This window comes from Phyllobates terribilis, unplaced genomic scaffold (genome assembly GCF_046119375.1).
Source record: "Phyllobates terribilis strain yellow unplaced genomic scaffold, ASM4611937v1 Scaffold_468__1_contigs__length_1428546, whole genome shotgun sequence".
Taxonomy (NCBI): Eukaryota; Metazoa; Chordata; class Amphibia; order Anura; family Dendrobatidae; genus Phyllobates; species Phyllobates terribilis.
In genome coordinates this window covers 285,940-312,827 of record NW_027363228.1, presented here as the reverse complement: position 1 = coordinate 312,827, position 26,888 = coordinate 285,940, and the positions used below count along the sequence as shown (strand labels likewise).

Below are 26,888 nucleotides of genomic sequence, written 5' to 3'. Positions count from 1 at the left end.
CGTACACGCGCGGCTCCGCTCCGTACGCCTCATACACGCGTGGCTCCGCTCCGTACGCCTCGTACACGCGCGGCTCCGCTCCGTACACGCGCAGCTCCACACACCTCGTACACGCGCAGCTCAGCTCCGTACACCTCGTACACACGCGGCTCCGCTCCGTACACCTCGTACACGTGCGGCTCCGCTCCGTACACCTCGTACACGCGAGGCTCCGCTCCGTACACCTCGTACACAAGCGGCTCTGTTCCATACGCCTCGTACACACGCGACTACGCTCCGTACACCTCGTACACAGTGCTACGCTCCGTTCATCTCATACACACGCGGCTCCGCACACCTCATACACACGCGGTTCCGCTCCGTACACACGTGGCTCCGCTCCGTATGTCTCGCTCACGCGTGGCTCCCAGCTCACCTCGTGCACATGCGGCTCCATTCCGTACACCTCGTACAGGCGCGGCTCCGCTCCGTACACCTCGTACACGCACGGCTCCGCTCCGTACGCCTCGTACACGCGTGGCTCCGCTCCGTACGCCTCGTACACACGCGGCTCTGCTCCGTACACCTCGTACACACGCGGCTCCGCACACCTCGTACATGCGCGGCTCCGCTCCGTACACCTCGTACACGCGCGGCTCCGCTCCGTACACCTCGCATACACGCGGCTCCGCTCCGTACACCTCGTACATACGTGGCTCCGCTCCGTATGTCTCGCTCACGCGTGGCTCCGCTCACCTTGTACACGCGCGGCTCCGCTCCGTACACCTAGTACACGTGCGGCTCCGCTCCGTACACATCGTACACACGTGGCTCCGCTCCGTATGTCTCGCTCACGCGTGGCTCCCAGCTCACCTCGTGCACACACGGCTCCGCTCCGTACGCCTCGTACACACGCGGCTCTGCTCCGTACACCTCGTACACGCGCGGCTCTGCTCCGTACACCTCGTACACACACGGCTCTGCTCCGTACACCTCGTACACACACGGCTCTGCTCCGTACACCTCGTACACGCGCGGCTCTGCTCCGTACACCTCGTACACACGCGGCTCTGCTACATCCACACTGTAAACCCCTCCTGACCCCACACATAAACTTCAGCTCATCCAGCACCATGACAACCAGCACAGCAGAGTCCTGCATCCACTGAGGCCCCTGATCATGTGACCCCTGACTCCTCCCCTCCTGTGACCTCATCACAGGTCCTGTGCGCACACAACAGCCATATATGTGGTGGCGGCTCTGCAGGTGGAGGTATGTGGAGACCCCATTACTGGGCGCAGGGGGCATTAACCCCTTCAGCACGGAGGCTCTTTTGGGGTCTTGTGTTGCCCTTTTATAAGAATCATAAGGTTTCTGTTCTGTTTCCTGTAATAGATACATACGACCCAACTATGGAGACAGGAAGGGAGGAAACGTATTGTTCTCAGAGTACAGGACCCCCACAGTGTAATGCCCCCATTATGCCCCTTATGCAGGATGTATGATGCCCCCCACAGTGTAATGCCCCCATTATACCCCTTATGCAGGATGTATGATGCCCCCCACAGTGTAATGCCCCCATTATACCCCTTATGCAGGATGTATGATGCCCCCCACAGTGTAATGCCCCCATTATACCCCTTATGCAGGATGTATGATGCCCCCACACAGTGTAATGCCCCCATTATACCCCTTATGCAGGATGTATGATGCTCCCACACAGTGTAATGCCCCCATTATGTCCCTTATGCAGGATGTATGATGCCCCCACACAGTGTAGTGCCCCCATTATGCCCCTTATGCAGGATGTATGATGCCCCCACACAGTGTAATGCCCCTTATGCAGGATGTATGATGCCCCCACACAGTGTAATGCCCCCATTATGTCCCTTATGCAGGATGTATGATGCCCCCACACAGTGTAATGCCTCCATTATGCCCCTTATGCAGGATGTATGATGCCCCCACACAGTGTAATGCCCCCATTATGCCCCTTATGCAGGATGTATGATGCCCCCACACAGTGTAATGCCCCCATTATGTCCCTTATGCAGGATGTATGATGCCCCCACACAGTGTAATGCCTCCATTATGCCCCTTATGCAGGATGTATGATGCCCCCACACAGTGTAATGCCCCTTATGCAGTATGTATGATGCCCCCCACACAGTGTAATGCCCCCATTATGCCCCTTATGCAGTATGTATGATGCCCCCCACACAGTGTAATTCCCCTTATGCAGTATGTATGATGCCCCCCACACAGTGTAATGCCCCTTATGCAGTATGTATGATGCCCCCCACACAGTGTAATGCCCCCATTATGCCCCTTATGCAGTATGTATGATGCCCCCCACACAGTGTAATGCCCCTTATGCAGTATGTATGATGCCCCCCACACAGTGTAATGCCCCCATTATGCCCCTTATGCAGGATGTATGGTGCCCCCACACAGTGTAATACCCCCATTATGCCCCATATGCAGGATGTATGATTCCCCCACACAGTGTAATACCCCCATTATACCCCTTATGCAGGATGTATGATGCCCCCACACAGTGTAATGCCCCCATTATGCAAGATGTATGATGCCCCCACACAGTGTAATGCCCCCATTATGCCCCTTATGCAGGATGTATGATGCCCCCCACACAGTGTACTGCCCCCATTATGCCCCTTATGCAGGATGTATGATGACCCCCCACACAGTGTAATGCCTCCATTATGCCCCTTTTTTGGATGTATCTTGCCCCCACACAGTGTGATGCCCCCATTATGCCCCTTATGCAGTATGTATGATTCCCCCACACAGTGTAATGCCCCATTATGCCCCTTATGCAGGATGTATGTTGCCCCCACACAGTGATGCCCCAATTATGCCCCTTATGCAGTATGTATGTATGCAGTGGTTCTGCAGGTGGGGACCACAGACCACATCTCAGTACCAATGCTTTCTGGCTGATGTTTTCGTCACTTTTGAATGTTGGTTGTGCTTTCACACTCGTGGTGGCATGAGACGGACTCTACAACCCACAGAAGTTACTTAGGTAGTGCAGCTCATCCAGGATGGCACATCAATGCGAGCTGTGGCAAGAAGATTTGCTGTGTCTGTCAGCGTAGTGTCCAGAGGCTGGAGGGGCTACCAGGAGACAGGCCAGTACACCAGGAGACGTGGAGGGGGCCGTAGGAGGGCAACAACCCAGCAGCAGGACCGCTGCCTCCGCCTTTGTGCAAGGAGGAACAGGAGGAGCACTGCCAGAGCCCTGCAAAATGACCTCCAGCAGGCCACAAATGTGCATGTGTCTGCACAAACGGTTAGAAACCGACTCCATGAGGGTGGTATGAGGTCCCGACGTCCACAGATAGGGGTTGTGCTCACAGCCCAACACCGTGCAGGACGCTTGGCATTTGCCACAGAACACCAGGATTGGCAAAGTCGCCACTGGCGCCCTGTGCTCTTCACAGATGAAAGCAGGTTCACACTGAGCACATGTGACAGACGTAACAGAGTCTGGAGACGCCGTGGAGAGCGATCTGCTGCCTGCAACATCCTTCAGCATGACCGGTTTGGCAGTGGGTCAGTAATGGTGTGGGGTGGCATTTCTTTGGAGGGCCGCACAGCCCTCCATGTGCTCGCCAGACGTAGCCTGACTGCCATTAGGTACCAAGATGAGATCCTCAGACCCCTTGTGAGACCATATGCTGGTGCGGTTGGCCCTGTGTTCCTCCTAATGCAGGACAATGCCAGACCTCATGTGGCTGGAGTGTGTCAGCAGTTCCTGCAAGATGAAGGCATTGAAGCTATGGACTGTCCCGCCCGTTCCGCAGACCTGAATCCGATTGAGCACATCTGGGACATCATGTCTCGCTCCATCCACCAACGTCACGTTGCACCACAGACTGTCCAGGAGTTGGCGGATGCTTTAGTCCAGTCTGGGAGGAGATCCCACAGGAGACCATCCGCAACCTCATCAGGAGCATGCCCAGGCGTTGTAGGGAGGTCATACTGGCACATGGAGGCCACACACAATACTGAGCCTCATTTTGACTTGTTTTAAGGACATTACATCAAAGTTGGATCAGCCTCATAAAGTGACACTGGTCAGAATTGTAAAATTTAGCTTGGTCATTAAGGTCAAAATTGGATCCGTCACTAAGGGGTTAAACAAATCTCCTCAGTGCGATCATACAGCATACATGCCTCTGATTGCTCAGGTGATGCACTGTAATTATAATAATCTTTATTTATATAGCGCCAACATATTCCGCAGCGCTTAACAATTCACAGGTTCGTATACAACAGTCATAAGTAACATAGCTAAAGATAATACAATAATTACAGCAAAAATGACGACCCTGCTCATAAGAGCTTGCAATCTACAATGAGGTGGGGGTGACACAAAGTACAATGGCTTATTTACAAGGATGGTCCAGCCATCTTGAAGGGATGCGGGATAGATAAAGGCTGCATGAGCTCATCACCAGCCAGTATCTGTAGTGCTTTTTGGTTCGGTGGAGAGTTATGCATAGAGAAATAAGGGATGGGCTATAAGAAGATAAAAGGACTTCGATTAGGGAAGGTGTTAGGCTGCCCTAAACAGGTGTGTTTTTAGGGAGCGCCTAAAACTGTAAGTTGTGATTCATCCTAATTTCTTGGGGTAGAGCATTTCAAAGAATAGGTGCAGCTCGGGAGAAGTCTTGGAGCCAGGAGTGGGAGGTACGGATTAGTGCAGATGTTAGTCGAAAGTTGCTTGTGGAGTGTAGAGAACGGGTAGGCCGATAAACAGAAATGAGGGAAGAGATGTAAAGGGGTGCTACACTGTGGAGAGCTTTGTGGGTCAGAACGTGAGAACAAGCAATTTAACCCCTTTAAAGCCCATGACGTACTAATACGCATCAGTGCCCTGGGCTTTAAGAGCCTGACCCGTATTAGTACGTCATGGCGATCGCGCGCGCACACAGGCTGTGCGGGCGCGATCGCCGCCGGGTGTCAGCTGATTGTCACAGCTGACACCCGATACTATGTGCAGGGAGCGGTCCTGCACCGCTCCCAGCACATTAACCCCCGCAATGCTGCGATCGAAGTCGATCGCAGCATTGCGGAGGCAAGGGGAGGTGATCGCCGATACTCACCTCCTCTTCCGGCTTCCAGCGCTGTCTGCAAAGGCTTCCCGGGTGTTGCCATGACGACCCGATGTCGTCATGACAACATCTGGGTCACCAGACAGCAGGAAGATTGTTTGGACATGCGCAGTGCATCTCCAAACAATCTTCTCCCTGTCCAGCGCTGATAGCCTGCATGGCACAGGGATGGTATCGCCGTGTCCGTAATGACCTGACCTAGAAAACTGTTCTACTAGTTAACCCCTTCAGTGAACACGGTAAAAAAAAACAAAGCAAAAAACAATGCTTTATCATCATACCGCCAAACAAAAAATGGAATAACACGCGATCAAAAAGACGAATATAAATAAAAATGGTACCGCTGAAAACGTCATCTCGTCCCCAAAAAACAAGCCGCCATACAGCTCCATCATCCGAAAAATCAAAAAGTTAAAGCTCTCAGAATAAAGCGATGCAAAAAAATAATTTTTTCTTTAAAACAGCTTTTACTGTGTAAAAGCGCCAAAACATAGAAAAACTATATAAATGTGGTGCCGCTGTAAACGTACTGACCTGAAAAATAAAGCTGCCTTATCAATTTTACCACACCCGGATCAGAATAAAAAAATGTAAAAAAACACAATTCCTGAATTGTTGGTTTTTGTTTATTCTGTCTCCCAAAAATAGGAATAGAAAGCGATCAAAAAATGTCACGTGCCTGAAAATGGCACCAATAAAAACGTCAACTCATCCCGCAAAAAACAAGCTGTCACATGACTCTGTCTGCCAAAATATGGCGATGCAAAAACTAGATTTTACAAAATATGTGTCTTTTAGTGTGTGACAGCTGTCAATCATAAAAACCCGATATGATTCTGGTATCGCTGTAATCGCACTGACCCGAAGAATAAAGTAATCTCATCACTTATACCGCATGAGGAACGGCGTAAAAAATAAACGCTAGGGCTGGGGTTGGGTTTGTGCTAATGTTAGGGTTGGGGTTGTTTTTTTTTTCCAATGTAAAAAAAAAAAAAAAAAAAAAAAAGATGACGATATGGCGACTAGTGTTGAGCGCAAGTGCTCGCTACTTGAGTTTGCATCGGGTGCTCGGGTATGCACTGAGTATCGCGGGTGCTCGAGTCTCCACCCCATATGCTTCGCGGCCAAAAAAACCTCGCGGGGATTGCCTGCCATGCACGAGCGATAACCGTGAAACATGCGGGCGGGGACTCGAGCATTTCACTTGAGCACCCGTGATACATGGTGCATACCTGAGTACCCGATGCAAACTCAAGTAGCGAGCACTTGCGCTCAAGAGTAATGACAACTTATTCAATATGATGACCTAATGTTATCAAATTCTGTGTCGTACCTCTGGGTTCAAAATGTTCGCTATACCCCTTAATAAAATCCTTGAGGGGTATAGTTTCCAAAATGGGGTCACTTGTGGGGGAGCTCCACTGTTTAGGCACATCAGGGGCTCTCCAAACGCGACATGGTGTCTGCTAACTAATTGAATGGAAAATCGGCTCAAATTGTTAGCGGACACCATGTTGCGTTTGGAGAATCCCTGATGTGCCTAAACAGTGGAGCTCCCCCACAAGTGACCCCATTTTGGAAACTAGACCCCCCAAGGCACCTATCTAGATGCATAGTGAGAACTTGGAACCCCTAGGTGCTTCACAAATTGATTTGTAAAAATGAAAAAGTTTTTTTTTCCACTTTTTCATTTTTATGAATCAATTTGTGAAGCACCTGAGGGTTCCAAGTGCTCACTATGCATCTAGATAGGTGCCTTGGGGGGTCTAGTTTCCAAAATGGGGTCACTTGTGGGGGAGCTCCACTGTTTAGGCACATCAGGGGCTCTCCAAACGCAACATGGTGTCCGCTAACAATTTGAGCCGATTTTCCATTCAATTTGTTAGCGGACACCTTGTTGCGTTTGGAGAGCCCCTGATGTGCCTAAATAGATGACCCTGGCTGCAGCATTAAGGATGGACTGGAGGGGGGAAAGTCGAGTGAGGGGGAGGCCAATTAATAGAGAGTTACAGTAGTCAAGGTGGGAGTGGATCAGGGCAACAGTGAGGGTTTTTTTGTTTCCAAGGTGAAAAAGGGGCGGATTCTAGAGATGTTCTTCAGGTGCAAGCGACAAGTGTGGGCAAGAGATTGTATGTGGAAGGTGAAGGAGAGATTGGTGTCAAACACAACGCCCAGACAATGCGCCTGCTGGCTCGGCATTATTGTGGTGCCACACACGGAGAGAGAGATGTCAGATTTAGAGAGGTGAGTAGACGGTGGGAGCAGAAGAAGTTCAGTTTTGGAAAGGTTGAGTTTCAGGTAGAGAGCGGACATGATGTTAGAAACTGTGGTCAGACAGTCACTGGTGTTCTGTAGTACAGCGGGGGTAAGGTCAGGGGATGAGGTGTATAGTTGTGTGTCATCAGCATAAAGATGGTACTGAAAACCAAATTTGCTGATGGTCTGTCCAATTGGGGCTGTGTAAAGAGAGAGAAGAGAAGAGGGCCAAGGACTGAACCCTGCGGAACCCCAATAGTGAGAGAAAGGGGGGAAGAAGTGGAGCCTGCGAACGATACACTGAAAGAGCGGTCAGATAGGTAGGAGGAGAACCAGGAGAGAGCAGTGTCCTTTATGCCGATTGAGTGGAGCATAGAGAGTAGGAGGTGGTGGTCAACGGTGTCAAAGGCTGCAGAGAGGTCAAGAAGAATAAGCAGAGAGTGGTCACCATTACGTTTTGCTGTCAGAAGGTCATTGGTTACTTTGATGAGTGCAGTTTCTGTAGAATGTAGGGGGCGGAAGCCGGACTGTGATGGGTCTAGAGGAGAGATTGTGGAGAGGTAACTGGTAAGGCGGGAGTAGACCAGGCGCTCCAAGAGTTTAGAGATGAAGGGAAGATTGGAGACTGGTCTGTAGTTGTTTGTGCAGGAAGGGTCAAGAGAGGGCTTTTTTAATAATGGAGTAATGATGGAGTGTTTGAAGGAGGAGGGGAAGATACCAGAAGAGAGGGAGAGGTTGAAGATTTTGGTTAGGTGAGTAGTGACGACTGAAGAAAGAGACTGGAGTAGATGTGAGGGGATGGGGTCAGTGGTGCATGTAGTGGGATGAGAAGAAAAGCGGAGCCTAGAGACTTCGTCTTCTGTGACTGGGTCCAATGTGGAGAGTGATCCAGAGGGGATGTGGGGAGGGATGGGAGTCGCGGCACTTGGGGGCTGGGAGCTGATTTCCTGACGGATGGTGTCTATTTTCTCTGTGAAGTAGGAGGCCAAGTCCTCGGCACCAATGTCCGTGATGGGGGCCTGCGCTGTAGGATTGAGGAGGGAGTAAAAGATATCGGAGTTTTTTGGGGTTGTTGGATAGTGAGGAGATCAGGGTGGTGAAGTAGGTCTGTTTGTCGAGGTGAAGGGCAGAGTTATAGGTTTTTAACATAAATTTGTAGTGGATAAAGTTTTCTAGTGTGCGAGTTTTCCTCCAAAGGCGTTCGGCACTTCTAGAACAACGCTGGAGAAATCGGGTTTGCGGTGTGAACCAGGGCTGTTTTACTCTGTGTTTAGAGGTTCTGAGGGTGAGGGGCGCTACTTGGTCCAGTGTGCTTCTGAGTGTGTCATTGTAGTGGTTTACTGCCAGATCAGGACAGGAAAAAGAGGAGATTGGGGACAGTGATGAATGAAGGGCGTCTGTAAGTGTATGAGGGTTGATTGCTTGTAGATTTCTGAATCTGTGATAGGTAGGAGTGTGCTGGGGCGGACGAGGATTTGTGAGCGTGAAGGAGAGAATGTTATGATCAGAGAGGGGAAGAGGGGAGTTATTTAGGTGGGGGATTGAACTAAGCCGGACAAAGACCAGATCAAGGGTGTTTCCATATTTGTGTGTCTCAGAGGTTGAAAGCTGTGAGAGGCCAAGAGAAGTGATTAAAGATAGAAACTGGGATGCGAATGAGGAGGTGGGGCTGTTTATGGGGATGTTGAAGTCTCCCAGGATAAGGGTTGGTAAATCTGAGGACATGAAGTGCGGCAGCCAGGCAGAAAAATGGTCAAGAAACTGCATGGGTGAGCCTGGGGGATGGTATACGACCTCTACTCTGAGGGAGAGGGGATGGAAGAGCCTGATGGTGTGGACCTCAAAAGAAGGGAATGAGAGTGATGGTACTGGGGGGATGACCTGGAAGGTGCAATGTGGGGACAGGAGTAAGCCGACCCCACCACCAAGTCTGTTTGCAGTAACTAGGAAGCCTCATACTATTGAGTACTTAGGGGATGAGGGGCATTGAGCCGAACTCTGTCAAATTTTCTTAGATGCCATGTTTGCTTTTGACAGCAACAACTGGTTAGACTGCCAGGGTTGGTGTAGCAGCCGTACCTGTCCCATCCCTGCGTTGTACACCTGTTCTGGTGCCCAAAAGAGTTAATTTCTTTTAAAACAAATGTTTAATATGTTAAGTAACAAAATGTGTCTTGTGCTTTTTGCATGTTTTTTTCTTATTACAAGAATTTGTTGTTGCCAATTTTCTTTTGAAACATTTTAATATTTGCTTTTTCTCTAATAACTCCCCACGACAGCACACCGGAGGATGTAACCCCACCCTAATAGGGACAGGAAACATGAAAAGGTTAAATAGCCCTTACCACATCCTCCCTCCAGTGTTTTTTCCTGTCCCTATCAGGAATGAAGGGGTTCCTCCTCGTTGTGCTGCGTCCATCTCCTCCTCCCTTCCTCTCTACAGCAAGCAGAGTGAGACACTGGAGACTCCGCTCCAGGGAGTCCCACAGTCCATGTGGGGTGCGCACGATCTCTGCACCGGAAGTGACGTCGAATGTCGGGTGGTGGGATGATGAAGTCACTTCCGGCGGATTTGCTTTCCACGGTGGAACGCATCAGCATATAGAGAATGGTGGCAGATGACCGCCGGTGAACGCCTGTACCTTCACCTGGACTACATGGGGAGGAGCCCCCCCAGATGAGAGGGAGGGCGCTGCATGTGATCGCCCATAAAGGAGCCCTGGATAGGAAGATGCCTGAGGTAGGACAAACTGTGTCTGTTCTGGATGGGTTAGAGTCTTCCCACTCAGCATCTGTGGAGCCCAGCACCATTCCAGTCCCTGTAAGTATGGCACTGGCAGTCCATCTCCAGAATGCAGGTAATGGATATTATAGCCCCTATTCCTTCTGTCTCTTATAGGGGGACAAGGAATCTGCTACTGGAGACAGAACTAAGACATCTGCAGATGTCCAATTTGTTCAAACAGATTGTCTTCCTCCCATAAGAAGCCGTTATGTCAGGAATGTACATAGAAAATCATCAGGAAGGAACAGCCTTCCTTAATGAAAGAGATAAAGGGTATAGTGCGCCAGGAAATCAAATCCTCCTTTGCCTCATTTTCCCACCGTACACACTCACCCAGCCAAGACACTGCGTCCACTCTCGGCTGCAAAGAAAAGAAAGATCAGCCTGCTAGAAGAAGGGGACGAGGATCCTCTGGATGAGATATCTCAGAAGAACCTCCAGAAGAGGGCGAGCGGAGTCCAGGCCCTGAGGAATCCCAATGGAAAAAATATTATTTCTCAGTGGATAGCATGGAAGAACTCCTTATGGCAGTAAGGAATACTATGGAGGTGGAGGAAGAAAAGGTTTCCCAAACAGTGCAGGAGGAAATGTTTGGAGGTGTACGCTCTAGGAAAAAATTTGTTTTTACTATTCACCAAAGTATTCGGGATCTGGTTTCTAGAAGAATGGGATTCCCCTGAAAAAAGGTTGAATTCCCCTGCAGACCTAGGGGACAGGTTTCTGGTTGATGACGAAACAGCAGAATGCTGGTCAGAAATTCCAAAGGTTGACATCCAGATTGCGTGGGTGGCAAAGAAAACAACCTTGCCATTTGAGGATTCCTCCCAGCTAAAATACCTGTTGGAACACAAAATGGAGGGGCTATTGAGGAAGTCATGGGAAACCTCTGCAACACTATTGAACACAAATGCCATCTCCATGTGTTGCCCGATCGATGTCTTGTTTGTCAAGTCAGCTGGAGGAACACCTGGCCTCAGGCACTCCCAGAGAAGACATTCTGGCATCTTTGCCACTCCTCCACAAAGCTACAGGACTCCTGGCGGATGCCTCCGCAGAGTCAGAAAGAGTAGCAGCAAGGGCATCTGGGCTATCCCAATTCTGTGAGAGCTCCCTGTGGTTGAAATCCTGGAGTGGGGATGTCACATCAAAAATGAAATTATGCTCCATTCCCTTTAAAAGAAAATACATGTTTGGGCCAGCCCTAGATGATTTACTTGAAAAAGCTTTGGATAAAAAGAAATCCCTCCCTTAACTTAGCTCAAAAAGAGGACCCTTTTGACCTCCCCAGGAAAAAACTCCTCAATATAGTAGGAAAGGGAAGTCAGGTCGGTTGAGCTACCCAAAGGGAGGAATATTTTTCTTTCCCAGAACCAGCATCAGAACAAACGATGACGCCAAGATAATCGGGGGCTGCATTTCGAGCTTTCTTCCCCAGTGGCGGGGCGGAAGATCTCTAGAGACCTTTTTTTTTTTGGAGGTGCATTGAGGTGAAGGGTGCATTGCTGGAAAGGGAAAAGGGAACTCTTTGGGTCTCTTGGTTTGCGAGTGTGGGCGAGCTGCGTGTGTCCGGAGCGTGGGTGCGAACGAGAGTGAGTGTGTGACTTGTTTTTCAGTGAAGAGGTATTGGGAATCCTGCAGAAAATACCTGTGTGAATTGCGGTGAGTGCTGCATTGTGACCTGCTGAGTGCTTTTCTACCTGTTTAGATTTATTGGGCTTTTTAAAATCTATTTTCTCACTACAGTTTTAGTTTCTTAGTTTACTACCTGTGTATTTAAGGGTTAACTACATTGCACTAAAATCCTGAGGTGTAGATTTACTCACAAGGGGTTAATTAAGGGGAAGGGGTCATAATTAAGGGTTTATAAGGGGCAGCTGGTTGGGCATCAAGTCCTTTGGAGGTGCATTGAGGTGAAGGGTGCGTTGCTGGAAAGGGAGAGAAAAGGGAAGGCTCTTTGGGTCTCTTGGTTTGCGGGTGTGGGCGAGCTGCGTGTGTCCGGGGCGTGGGTGCGGGCGGGGGTGGGTGTGTGACTTGTTTTTCGGTGGCTTTGGATTCGGGGAGTTTGGGGGGGGGGACTTGGGACTGAATTGCTGACTGTGTTTCATTCTTTCTTTACTTTACTTTTTACTTGATTAATCCACCTGACCTACTTATCTGATTCCCCCGTCCATACTTGATACTTAATTGATCCCCCGTCCATACTTAACTGATCCCCCGCTGATATCTAATTGATACACTTGCACATCCCTAATTGATCCCCGTCCATACACCTATATATAAATAATTGTGTTTTGTACTTGTGTATATATATACTGACTGTATCCCCATATTTAGAATGACGTCCATGTTGGCCGGAGCCGTGCAGTGTACATCTTGCGCAATGTATGCATTCCGTGAGCAACCACTCGAGGATCCATACTGCTGCGAGAGATGTGAGCATATCGTGCACTTGGAAGCCCAAATTCTGGATCTAAGTGCTCAGATAGCGGTACTGAGGAGCATCAACAACATGGAACGGAGTTTGCTGCTCACCGAGCAGACACTCAATGGGTCAATACTGGGGGTGGAGCATAGAGGGGAAGTGCAGGCTGAACAGGCAGGGAGCTGGATAACAGTTAGGAGGGATAGAGGGAAGAAGTATAGGAAGGCTGGTTTAGAACCGGCATTATTGGAGCACGACAGATCCTCTGACCGCCGGGGGAGTGTATGCTCCAGTAATGAGGGGGAGGGGGGAAGTGTAGGGCAGGCAAGACAGGTTCTGGTAGTGGGTGACTCTATTATTAGGGGGACAGACAGGGCAATCTGTCACAAAGACCGTGATCGCCGAATGGTGTGCTGCCTCCCTGGCGCTCGAGTCCGGCACATCGCGGATTGGGTTGACAGGTTACTGGGTGGGGCTGGCGAAGACCCAGCGGTCATGGTCCACATCGGCACCAATGACAAAGTGAGTGGTAGATGGAGGGTCCTTAAAAATGATTTCAGGGACCTAGGTAGGAAGCTTAGGGCAAGGACCTCCAAGGTAGTTTTCTCAGAAATACTACCAATCCCGCGAGCCACACAGGAGCGCCAACGGGAGGTTAGGGAGGTGAATAAGTGGCTAAAGAGTTGGTGCAAGGCAGAAGGGTTTGGGTTCATGGGGAACTGGGCCGACTTCGCGGTCGGCTACAGGCTCTACCGTAGGGACGGGCTGCACCTCAATGGGGAGGGTGCAGCGGTGCTGGGGAAGAAGATGGCTAATAGGTTGGAGGAGTTTTTAAACTAGAGACGGGGGGGGGGAACCAAGGAAATAGGTGGGATGTGAGGCAAGCAAGGGGGAAGGGGAGAAGTGAATATAATGAGGGTGGAGAGGGGGGTGAGGATAGTACAGTTAGATCGTTAGAGAAGAATAGGATGCTAAATAACCCCAAAGTTTTATCTTGCATGCTGACCAACGCAAGAAGCCTGACCAATAAGGCGGATGAGCTGCGGGCGCTTATATCGGAGAAGTATGACATCGTAGGTATAACAGAGACTTGGCTAGACGATAGCTACGACTGGGCGGTAAATTTATTAGATTATAGTTTATTTAGAAGGGACCGGAAACAGGGGAAAGGCGGAGGAGTCTGCTTATATGTAAAGTCATGTCTAAACCCCAGACTAAGGGAAGATATAGGAGAGGGAGAAGAGGGGGTCGAGTCCATGTAGGTAGAGATAGAGGGGGCAAAAAATAATAATAAAATATTACTGGGGGTCTGCTATAAGCCACCAAATATAACAGAGGAGAATGAGAATCTGCTATTAGGACAAATAGACAAAGTAGCAAAACATAATGAAGTGATTGTTATGGGGGACTTCAACTACCCGGATATTGACTGGGAAACAGAAACCTGTAGATCTCAGAAAGGAAAAAGGTTCTTGACAAATATTAAGGATAATTATCTCTCCCAACTAGTGCAGGAACCAACGAGAGGGAAGGCCGTGTTGGACTTAATATTGACTAATAGGCCTGATAGAATAACTGTGGTACAGATAGGGGGGCACCTAGGTAATAGCGACCATAATATTATCGACTTCAAAATGCCCTTCAGTAGGGTTATCAATAAGGGAACAACAAAAACATTAAACTTTAGGAGGGCGAAGTTTGAGCAGCTGAAAGAAAGCCTTCAACTTATTGACTGGGACAAAGTTCTTAATCAAAGGAATACGAATTGTAAATGGGAAACCTTCAAAAGAATTCTGAATACTCAGTGCGAAAGGTATATACCGTATGGGAATAAAAGGGCCAGAAATAAGAGGAAACCAATATGGTTGAACAAGAACGTAAAAGGGGCGTTAAATAGCAAAAAAGAGGCATTCAAGAGATTAAAACAGGAAAACAGTAAGGAGGCACTAATGTGTTACAAGGAAAAAACGATAACCTGTAAAAAACAAATAAAAATAGCGAAGGAGGAAACAGAGAGACGTATTGCTAGGGAAAGTAGATCAAATCCCAAACTGTTCTTTACGTATATAAATAGTAAAAGGATTAAATCGGATAATATTGGACCGATAAAAAGTGAGGAAGGCAAAATCATAGAGAAAGATGAGGATAAAGCTAATCTATTAAATAATTTTTTTTCGACAACTTTCACAAAGGAAATAGAACTAACAGGAGAAATGAGAAGTGACAAACTTAATCCTCCACTAAGTATGACTAATCTAACCCAAGCTGGGGTACAGAAACGCCTCAGTAACATTAAAATAAACAAATCACCAGGACCTGATGGCATACACCCACGGGTACTAAGGGAACTAAGTAATGTGATAGACAGACCGTTATATCTTATATTTAAGGACTCTGTTGAGACTGGGTCTGTGCCACTTGATTGGCGACAGGCGAATGTAGTGCCAATATTCAAAAAGGGAGCGAAAAGTGACGCCGGAAACTATCGGCCGGTGAGTCTGACGTCCGTTGTGGGCAAAATTTTTGAAAGCTTCATTAAAGAGGCAATTACGGAGCATCTTGATGCTAATAATCTTTTAATCCTGAACCAACATGGATTCATGAGGAATCGCTCCTGCCAAACAAACCTGATTGACTTCTACGAGGAGGTTAGCTCTCGAGTAGATCAGGGGGAACCAGTGGATGTCGTGTATCTCGACTTCTCAAAAGCGTTCGATAGCATGCCACATAATAGGTTGGTATACAAAATGAGAATGATGGGGCTGGGGGAAAATGTCTGCAAGTGGGTAGCTAACTGGCTAAAGGATAGAAGGCAGAGGGTGGTTATAAATGGAATATACTCAGATTGGGTAAGCGTCACTAGTGGGGTACCACAGGGGTCTGTACTAGGCCCAATGTTATTTAATATCTGTATTAACGACATAGTCAACGGGATAAATAGTAAAATATCAATATTTGCAGATGACACAAAGTTATGTAAAACAATTAATACAAAAGAGGACAGTGCAGAGCTACAGAGGGATTTGGATAAGCTGGGTAGGTGGATCATTAAATGGCAAATGAGGTTTAACGAGGAGAAATGTAAGGTCATACATATGGGAAGGAAAAATGGAAGTCACCAGTACTCACTGAATGGGAAATCATTGGGGAATTCAGAGATGGAGAAGGACTTGGGCATCTTGATTGATAGCAAACTAAATTGGAGTGCCCAAAGTCAGGCCGCTGCTGTAAGGGCAAACAGGGTAATGGGATGTATCAGAAGAGGTATAGCTGCAAAGGATGAGAACATTGTTCTTCCACTGTACAAAGCACTGGTCAGACCACACTTGGAATACTGTGCTCAGTTATGGGCCCCAATATATAGAAAGGATATAAACGAGCTTGAAAAGGTACAAAGGAGGGCAACAAAATTAATAAAGGGAATGGAGGGACTGCAATACCCAGAGAGGTTGGCAAAACTAGGACTATTCAGCCTGGAAAAGAGAAGGTTGAGGGGGACATAATAAATGTGTACAAATATGTTAGGGGACAGTATAGAGACCTTGCCAGGGATTTGTTCAAAAGGAGGAATATTACGGTAACAAGAGGGCATTCACTAAGACTGGAAGAGAAAAGGTTTCAGCACCAGCATAGGAAGGGGTTCTTTACGGTAAGAGCAGTGAGAATATGGAATTCACTGAGTGAAGAGACGGTAATGTCAGATTCACTACACCAGTTCAAGCGGGGACTGGATGCATTTCTAGATACCAGGTGTTATGCACACGCCCGGGCTGAGCGGCGTGTGCGTGTGATTGTAGTGATTCCACTGGACCATGAACCGGAGAGTGCCTGGAGGGGCGTGACTAAGTATCTGGCCGATCCGACCAAGATGGCACGACGGCATACGACGCCAGTGCACCAGGGAGAAACCGGGCAGAGGGACCAGGTGCTACTCCAGGTCAAACTCCGGACACGGGGGTTGACCCACACAGGGATTACTGGATCAGGCTGGTTAGGCTGGCGCACAGACTGGAGGGTATAGGCAGGCACGACTGGTATGCAGGCAGGCGGGTAAAGGCAAGCGCAGCTAGAGTGCAGACAGGGAGGCACTAGCAGGTAGGAACACAGGCGGGATAGGACCCAGTACACACTGGGACTCAGGAACAATACAGGTAGAGGGGTACAGGCAAGCACAGCTAGAGTGCAGACAGGGAGGCACTAGCAGGTAGGAACACAGGCGGGATAGGACCCAGTACACACTGGGACTCAGGAACAGGCAGGTTAGGCTGGCACAGACTGGTGGATATAAGCAAACACGGCAGGTATGCAGATGGGTGGATACAGGCGAGTATGCAGGCAGGGAGGTACTGGCCGAAAGGACGGGCTGGAGCACAGAAAGGTTAAGACCCAGTACAGACTGGGTCACAGAACCGCAGATGCGGTAGACAACCACAGCAGAGAGGGAACGCCCGAAGCGGTGGGCAAGAACAGAGCAGGACGGGGCTGCAGGAGCAGCGAGCACAAGCAGGGCAGGACAGGACTGCCGGAGCAGCGGGCAGAAGCAGGGCAGGACAGGACTGCCGGAGCAGCGGGCAGAAGCAGGGCAGGACAGGACTGCCGGAGCAGCGGGCAGAAGCAGGGCAGGACAGGACTGCCGGAGCAGCAGGCAGAAGCAGGGCAGGACAGGACTGCCGGAGCAGCGGGCAGAAGCAGGGCAGGACAGGACTGCCGGAGCAGCGGGCAGAAGCAGGGCAGGACAGGACTGCCGGAGCAGCGGGCAGAAGCAGGGCAGGACAGGACTGCCGGAGCAGCGGGCAGAAGCAGGGCAGGACAGGACTGCCGGAGCAGCGGGCAGAAGCAGGGCAGGACAGGACTGCCGGAGCAGCGGGCAGAAGCAGGGCAGGACAGGACTGCCGGAGCAGTGGGCAAGGAGTCGGAGCAGGCTAGAACCGCCGGAGCGGTAAGCAAAGGAGTCAGAGCAGACTAGAACCGCCGGAGCGGTGAGCAAAGGAGTCAGAGCAGGCTAGAACCGCCGGAGCGGTGAGCAAAGGAGTCAGAGCAGGCTAGGCTGAGTAAGGGGGACAGGGCTCTGTTCACACGGAACAGACAGGAAGGGAAAGGCAGAGCCAGACACCCACAGGGTACTTGCAGTGAAGTAGCGAGTGGACCACAAACTCACAAACGGGAGTACAGAGACAACAAGCAGGAGTTAGGTACGAGTTCAGACTCTGCAGAAAAAGGAAGGGAACGGACATAGAGGCAAAACAGGTAAAGGATAGGAGAGAGTTCAGACTGGAACTGAGTGTACGGAGGAGACCGACACTGCAGCGGGATACAGGAGCGGGTCTGGGAATACGGCCCCAGAGAGGCAGGACGAGCAGGCAAGGAGCGAGTTCAGACAGGACAGACAAGATACAGGAGCGGGTCTAGGTAATCAGCCCCTAGAAGGCGAGAGGAACAGGCTAGGAGCGTGTTCAGACAGGTCAGACAAGATACAGGAACAGGTCTAGGTAATCGGCCCCTAGAAGGCAGGAGGAACAGGCTAGGAGCGTGTTCAGACAGGCCTGGAAATACAGCCTCCAGGATAGGCAGACAAGAGAACACAGAACGGGACCTGGCACCTTCAGAGTGCAAGCACACACTGAAAGAAACACTATGCTCAGGCAGGAATAGATGGGAGCAGCTGAGCTATATACCAGGTGACAGACAGCAATAGGCTGAGGACGCACAAGGGGTGTGACCCACAGCAGGTACAAAAAGCAGGAAGTGATCGGGCGCCGCCCTTAAGCAGCAGAAACAGACACAAACAGACAGCATGGAGGGAAGCCAGAGAGACATTCTGGACAGGAGATCAAGTGCGCGCTCTTGCACAGTGGGAGATGGACCACTATGCAAGGACGCCGCCAGGTATGTTACACCAGGCAGATTTCAGCATATACTTAAAAATAGAATAAAATAGTAGGTTGATACAGGGATTTATTCTGACTGCTGGTTTCAGAGTCGGGAGGGAATTTTTCCTCAGGTGAAGATTGGCCAAATCATTTGGGGTTTTTGCCCTCCTCTGGATCAACTTTAGCAATTACAGAACTAACAGGTCGAACTTGATGGACGCAAGTCTTTATTCGGCTTTACAAACTATGTTACTATGACCTGTGGATCCTAAGATCGGTCGATTCTGGGGTAAAAATAGAGCTCTCCTCCTATCCTCCACGGAGAGTGAAAACAACACGGCTCTCCTCTCCGGAGCTACAAGCCACCTTAATATCTTGTATGGGAGAACTACTATCTTCAGAGGTAATCTCTCTAGTTCCAACAAAGGAGAGATGCAGAGGACACTACTCCAAACTCTTCTTGATAAAAAAAAATGGGGGGATCCCATCGGATCACAATCAATCTGAAACCTCTGAATCAACACATACTTTACATAAGGTTCAAGATAGAATCGATCAAATCAACAGTTCCTCTGATAGGACAAGATTATGTCATGGCTACGATCGATCTCCAAGATGCATATTACCACGCCCCGATTCATCCAACTTATCGGGAGTTTCTAAGATTCGCGATCTTCTAAAGGTCCTAGAAGATCGTCTCATTTTTCGTCTGGACTGATCATTTCTATCTAAAGTAGTCTCATACTTCCACAGATCTCAGGATATAATTCTCCCATCCTTCTGTGACAATCCGAGAGAGAAGAGTTCCAGACTCTGGATGTTCAAAGGATAGTCCTGCATTATCTTCAGGAAACACAAGAAGGGAGAAGAGACAAAAATCTATTTGTTCATTCTTAAGGCCAAAATAAGGGGAAGAAAGCGTCTAAATCTACAATCGCCAACTGGGTTAAGAAAGCAGTTATTGAAACTTATCAGATCCAAAACCTTTCACCTCCAGAGAAGCTCAAAGCTCACTCTAGAAAAGTGGTATCTGTCTCCTGGGCTGAGAAAGCCAACGCCTCCATCGAGCAGATTTGCAGAGCTGCTACCTGGTCCTCACTCCATACCTTCTCCAGACACTACAGATTGGACCTAGTGTCCATTAGAAGAGATTTAGCCTTTGAAAGGAAGGTCCTCCAGGCTATTGTCCCTCCCTAAATATATCTTGGGTATACCTCCAGTGTGCTGTCGTGGGGGGTTATTAGAGAAAATAGAATTAGACTTACCTGTAATTTGGTTTCTAATAACCCACCACGACAGCACGAGTAATTCCCTCCCTTTTGCTTATTATTTCTTACATGATCATATCAGTGAGAATAAAATATAATTTGAAGCATTCATTCTCTTGTGGTCCTTTATAATAACACTGGAGGGAGGATGTGTGAGGGGCTATTTCACCTCTTCATGTTTCCTGTCCCTATTAGGGTGGGGTTACATCCTCCGGTGTGCTGTCATGGTGGGTTATTATAAACCAAATTACCGGTAAGTCTAATTCTATTTTTATGGATTTTTCTTGTAATATATAGGAAAGCCTAAGGCCAGAAATAAACCCCATAAAACACTGTACATAGAGACATTGGTATCAAGTAACCCCTGTCTTGGTGTTCTTACAAACAAACTTTTATAAATGCCTCAAACTTCTGTGTGTGAATCAGACCTGAGATCTAACGTGATAGAAGATGACAGTCTGGTGAAGACGAGAAACATATAGACGGGCTCTGGCCATATATGTTTATACAGCCATAGTAGAAGATGAAGATTTGGTCCTCATCATGAAGTAGTTATTTCTCATGTCACGAGTAATGAATATCTCCTGCAGTATTGCTAATTCCAGTGTTGGTAAATGAGATGAGAATTAGCAATAAGGAAGATGAGTCTATGAGAAAGGTATTCTCCTGCAGATTCCGAGGAAGAAATTGCTTGTTGTCTGTGGCCTAAAATATATAGGTTTTATTAGTAGATGTAAAGAAGAAAACTAGATACTGTAAATGAATAAATCTCCTCATATGTTTCCCATATTATCTCCAGTAATTGTATTATTACACAGGATTCTTTATGATGTTACATCGGCTCATCTTCTTCTCATTCAGGTCTCTACAATATCGGATCCTCTCGGTGAATATCTTCTATATAAGAGAATTTTCCTGATTTACCTATCAAAGATGAATATGGACAGAGACAAGATGGCTGAGAAAATATTACACCTCACCCTAGAGATCCTCTTCCGGCTTACTGGAGAGGTGAGAGATTTTGATAACGTCACATTACATAATTCTTATCTATGGGAATAACAGATGGTCCGAACTGGAGAGGTGAGGACTCTGGAAATGTCTGTAGTGAGATTTATTAATGTGTCTCTCCATAACTAGGATTACATAGTAGTGAAGAAGACCTCTAGTGAGCGCTGTCAGGACCCTGTGTCTGAGGGATGGGGAAGACCCCTAAGCCCAATCACGGAGCTTCCACCTCACCACCTGATACATGAGGACATCAATGACCAGAAGATCCTAGAATTCAGCTACAAGATGATTGAGCTGCTGACTGGAGAGGTGACACTGCTGGGAATGCTGGGACATTATACAGTATCGCTGTGAAGGGATCTGGGGGATGACTATATCATTGTATGTGTCAGGTTCCTATAAGGTGTCAGGATGTCGCTGTCTATTTCTCCATGGAGGAGTGGGAGTATTTAGAAGGACACAAAGATCTGTACAAGGACGTCATGATGGAGGTTCCCCAGCATCTCACATCACCAGGTAATAGGATTAAATACACACGGCCTATAATTATCTGTATGTAAAGAATGAATTCAGTCCCTGTATGTGTTTCCTCCAGATCTATCCAGTAAGAGGACAACACCAGAGAGATGTCCCCGTCCTCTTCTTCCACAGGACTGTAAACAAGAAGATCCCAATGTTCCTCAGGGTCATCAGGTAGATAGAGAGAAGGTGTCATGAGATCTCCCCTATGATGTGTAGACGGCTGTGAAGGTCTTGTGTTCAGTCTTGTTTTATCCACCAGTATTATATGTTTTATACTTGTATAATGAGAACAGTGGAGATAGCAGGATTAGAGCTGATCATAGATGGGACTTCTCCATCTGTCTTTGACTTGTACAATATTTGTTTCAGGGTGAAGATCTGACCCATATTAATACTACAGAGACATGTGTGAGGGGTGATGAGCAGTGTAAAGAGGAGATTCCTTCATATGACCGCCCAGGTGAGTAGTAACCACTAAATACAGAGAAGTCACAGATTCTTCTCAGTCATCAGCTGTGGCTGCTTTATCGGTGGTGTAGTCCGGCTTTATCACAATCGTCTGATCACCATTTTGCATCTAGACCAAAACATTCTCCTCCATCCAAAACTGTACAAATGACTTTGGGCGTTGAAACCCCTTAGAACTTACAACCTGGAGAATCCACTTACCAACTGAAATTAGAAGATCCTGACTCTTACCTGACCAGATCTGCAAACTACCAATCCAAATAACAGCGTACGTAGAAAGTGCTGACAAGTTAGAAAATCGCTTGAAGAAAAATATTATGATGGGTCTGAGAGAAAGCGGAGGGTGATGATGCTGTTGACTTCCTAGATCCCTGATATCTTATTGGATGAATCTACCTTCTCTCCCTGCTGTGCTGCTGAATGTGCTCATTTGAACCCTACAAGACCAGGTCCAGTCTTTATGACCAAACATCGCTTTTAAGATCGACAACATTAAATGTGCAGTGAGGGCCAAGTGTGAATTTCTGTACAATAACAACAGTGTTGCCAGCTGTTTTGTTGAGTGAGATGGGAAGAAGAATAGTCAGGTAGCCGGGTCAGAACCAGGAGGGCAGAGAAAATACAAAATCAGAAGACACAAGAGTAGACAGTAAACGGGCCGAGGTCACAAGAAGAAACTAAGAAGAAAAACAGAACACGGGAGCTGAACACAGAGAACTTAACCAGCAGAGAGCAAGGCTGTATCTGGCAGCATCCGGCATTATGCATGAGCTTTAGTAGGGTGGGATGCTTTACATTTGACAAGGCGAAGCAAAATAGTGTTAAAGAGGTTAAAACGTAACCTTTAATAAGTAAATGCATAACAAAATCTAAATGGGTACTAAAAAGTCACATGGACCATAAGTCAAAATGGTGCCTGCGAATGGTAGAAAAGTGTCACTACCCAAGACGAATCTAACCTCATTCATACCAAGGATTATATGGGATAGTAACTAAGTACATCCCACCTGCACACCAAACTAGATCATGGCAGATAATAATGGAGCGGTTACTAAGAGCATCACCAAACATGAACCGTATAAGACAATCAGTGGTTTAACATGAGAGTTCACACTTTACACATAATAATGGAACAATCTCACCATTTTCAGTGTCCGTTCACATTCTTGCTCTAGATAGCTTATTATTATTTGCTGCCACTACCAACCCAATTGAAATATAATACAAGCCTGGTCGGACGCCTGCGTTCTGATAGCGTATGGCTTCGGAGGAGGGAACAATCACAGAACAAAAGAAACAGGATTATTAAATTTTATATTTAATCCAAAAGAGAGGCATTGTTTAGGAAAAATATACAAAAGGTTTTACAAAAGGAGACAATACAATACATATGCAGTTACACAAAATAAGGATTAAAGAACTTATTATAAGGTCTCAGAGATGATTAAGTATAGCTGGAGGGGGGGGCGCCTCACTTTGATTTGACCATTATCGAACGTGATCCTTAGCTTATGGTCTCTATACCCCCCGGCAATTAACACTGACCCATCCTCAGTGGGGTCTTTTATGTCGAAGGTGGAGACCTGCCCACACACCCCCTGGGATGACATCACGTGGGCTGGGCTCCAGCCTTCACATTTTTACTAAAATAGCTGGCTCTGATGATCACTTAACGCTTGTTGATCGCAGAAGCCTGAAAGTGATAACATATTTTCCATTATGAATTTACCTCTCTTTAGAGACCACAATTGACCTAGCTCCGGTCTGTTATTTTGTACTTTTGCGTCACCGCTCCCCGGGGGGGCGTACCTCTATGGAAAATTATGCATATTGTTCCTTGGCTGACCCTAAAAATATGGGTCCCATTATTATCGGACTTATGGAACTTTATATATTCCATATTTCATGTCGGCATCGCTAAATCTTCCTTAGCTAGATGTACATTTATTGCAGGTCTCTGTTAATTGGGTTTGCCATCTCTCTGGGTACTGGCATCTGCCTACAAGCTACTCCGCCTGTGCGTGCTAATTAGTGGATTATTGGTCGATAAGGGAAGAGGAAAGAACGGCTTGGGGGAGCGGAGAAAATGTTTTCTTAATTTTTATGACAGGAGAGAAGAGAGAATTTTCAATATTTCCAAGAGCCTTTGAGCCACTAATGATGTGGAAACCTTTTGTTTTTCCATTGACAAATTATGGACCTGAGTGAGGGCTTGTTTTTGTGAGATGAGTAGAAATTTTTATTGGTAGCATTTTTGCATATGTAATATTTGGGAGTCAGAATGAACAAACAGTTGAGCACCACGCTCTACTGGTTCATGCTATAAGGTTTTCTATTAGACTGTGAACTGTCATTGTCTTGGTGAATAATTCAATATTTTTTATAGAACTTGCCATTTGTACCAGCATTTTTAGTAGAAATGTTCAAAAATATAAATTTCAAGTATATTTTATTCAAATATAGTATTTTTTTTTACTTATCAGATGACTCTACCAGGAGATCAGAGGGACAGCTGACCTCTTCAATTTTCAAATCAGATGAGTTTGAAATCACACAGGATACAATTGAAGTGAATGCCATTTCTCCAGATATACCATCATCCCTTCACAACAAAGATGTGCCATCTGATCTTTTGAAACAGGTCCTATCTTGTAATTCATTACCGACTACTAAGGAAAATCAAAGTCACAAAATAAGCATTAAAAAACTAATGGCTCTCAAAGCTAAGAAGCCATTTTCACAGACGGAATATGGAAATAGTTTTACACTCAAAAAGTTTTTTCTTAAGCATCAAAAAATTCACACGGCAAAGAATAGATTTTCTTGTTCCAAGTGTATGAAATGTTTTACAAAGAATTCAGATCTTGTTAAGCACCAGAGAACTCACACAGGGGAGAACCCTTTTTCATGTTCAGAATGTGGGAAATGTTTTAATGATAAATCAAATCTTCTTAGTCACCAGAGAATTCACACAGGGGAGAAGCCTTTTTCCTGTTCAGAATGTGGGAAATGTTTTACAGTGAGATCATCTCTTGTTACACATCTTCGAACTCACACAGGGGAGAAGCCTTTTTCATGTTCAGAATGTGAGAAATGTTTTAACAAGAAATCAGCTCTTGTTACACACCAGAGAACTCACACAGGGGAGAAGCCTTTTTCCTGTTCAGAATGTGGGAAATGTTTTAACAAGAAATTAGATCATCTAAGTCACCAGAGAACTCACACAGGGGAGAAGGCTTTTTCCTGTTCAGAATGTGGGAAATGTTTTAACCGGAAATGGAATCTTGTTATACACCAAAGAACTCACACAGGGAAGATGCCTTTTTCCTGTTCAGAATGTGGGAAATGTTTTAACCAGAAAACAGATCTTGTTACACATCAGAGAACTCACACAGGAGAGAAGCCTTTTTCCTGTTCAGAATGTGGGAAATGTTTTAACAAGAAATCAGCTCTTGTTGGACATAAGATAACTCACACAGGGGAGAAGCCTTTTTCTTGTTCAGAATGTGGGAAATATTTTAACAAGAAATCAAATCTTCTTAGTCACCAGAGAACTCACACGGGGGAGAAGCATTTTTCGTGTTCAGAATGTGGGAAATGTTTTAACCACAAATTAGTTCTTGTTACACACCAGAGCACTCACACAGGGGAGAAGGCTTTTTCCTGTTCAGAATGTGGGAAATGTTTTAACCGGAAATTAGATCTTGTTACACATCAGAGAACTCACACAGGGGAAAAGCCTTTTTCATGTTCAGAATGTGGGAAATCTTTTACAGGGAAATCAAATCTTATTAGGCACCAGAGAACTCACACAGGAGAGAGGCCTTTTTCATGTTCAGAATGTGGGAAATATTTTACATGGAAAACAAATCTTGTTAAGCACCAGAGAATTCACACAGGGGAGAAGCCTTTTTCATGTTCAGAATGTGGGAAATGTTTTAATCAGAAATCGCATCTTGATAGACATCAGAGAAGTCACATAGGGGAGAAGCCTTTTTTATGTCCTTAATGTGGAAAATTTTACTTGAAAAAACACACTTTTATCAAGAAAAAATCTTGCTTATAAGCGAGTGCGTCCTATAGACTGGAGGTAGCTTTCTGTGACCGAGAACAATGAGGCCGTGTCCTTCCTGATCAGTGAGAGAACTGCTCTCTTCTCCAGTTCCACACTTATCTAACTGATTGGTGCAGAGCAGGAAGGTACCGGGACCTGTGCAGAGGCTGCACTTCCTGACTGAGCAGCTGAAGAACCTTCCACCCGACTAGCTCAAGGATCTTTCAGATAATGTAACACTGTTTTTACTTTTAAAAGTTATCAGATTCCGCTATGAACTGAGCCATTTCTTAACGAGTTTGACCTCCTGAATTTAAATTGGACAATGAGTTTTCCTTTTACTGCTACATATAATTAATGATAAAAGTTTCAGTACCTTGAAACATTATTATTTTTGTAAATATACAGATGCAGAATATCTTGTTATTCCAATTTTCTGATATTTATTTAGAGAAAACTTAGCAACAATTCAAATAACTAAAACCTGTCTTAACACTATTGCAAATTATAATCAATTACAGAAATTGCACTACAAAACTTGGTCCTCATTCAGTAACAACTGATTTTTGCTTGTTTCTTGTACTCCTGCATCAGATCATCTCTTAAAATTATGCAACAGTAATCTGCAAGCATTGAGGGATTCCATTTTCCTTGATATCTTTTCTCCATAGGTATAATATCTTTGTTACATCTCTCACCATCTTCGTATCTCACTACTCCGCAGCTTGTTGGAAGAAAAGTCTAAAATGTAAGAAATTAATCGTTAAGGACATGTTACAGCGAAGATCCTTACTGTATATGTTTTGAGGAGAAATAAAACCAACTCTTCAAAGTTATTGTATCTGCTCATGAGTTTCCCAAAAAGTTAGTTACCACAAATGCAAATGTAGACCATACTGCCTTTTCCTTGCCCTGCGACAAACAAAGAAACTCATCATCTTGAAGAAGCTTACGAATCTGAGGTCCAATAGAGACTCCTTGTTCTATATTTGCTTCACTTAACCTTGTAAAGTTATCAATCAGATGCATGAATGCTTTTACATTTTTATCCATTGCCTTTACAAAGTTCTTCATTACAGTGGTGGCCAAAAGTATTGGCACCCCTGCAATT

At 46.6% G+C, this 26,888-nt stretch overlaps 1 protein-coding gene across 1 annotated transcript; it reads left to right on the top strand.

Moving 5' to 3' along the window:
* The first annotated feature begins 1,199 nt into the window (after window positions 1–1,199).
* LOC141229237 (uncharacterized) lies at window positions 1,200–26,674 on the top strand. Its single transcript, XM_073667430.1, has 7 exons — window positions 1,200–1,252; window positions 20,584–20,733; window positions 20,863–21,042; window positions 21,126–21,249; window positions 21,329–21,426; window positions 21,625–21,715; window positions 24,207–26,674. The coding sequence occupies exons 2-7, from the start codon at window positions 20,656–20,658 to the stop codon at window positions 25,730–25,732; spliced, it is 2,097 nt and encodes a 698-aa protein (XP_073523531.1). The 5' UTR covers window positions 1,200–1,252; window positions 20,584–20,655; the 3' UTR covers window positions 25,733–26,674.
* Window positions 26,675–26,888: the final 214 nt, after the last annotated feature.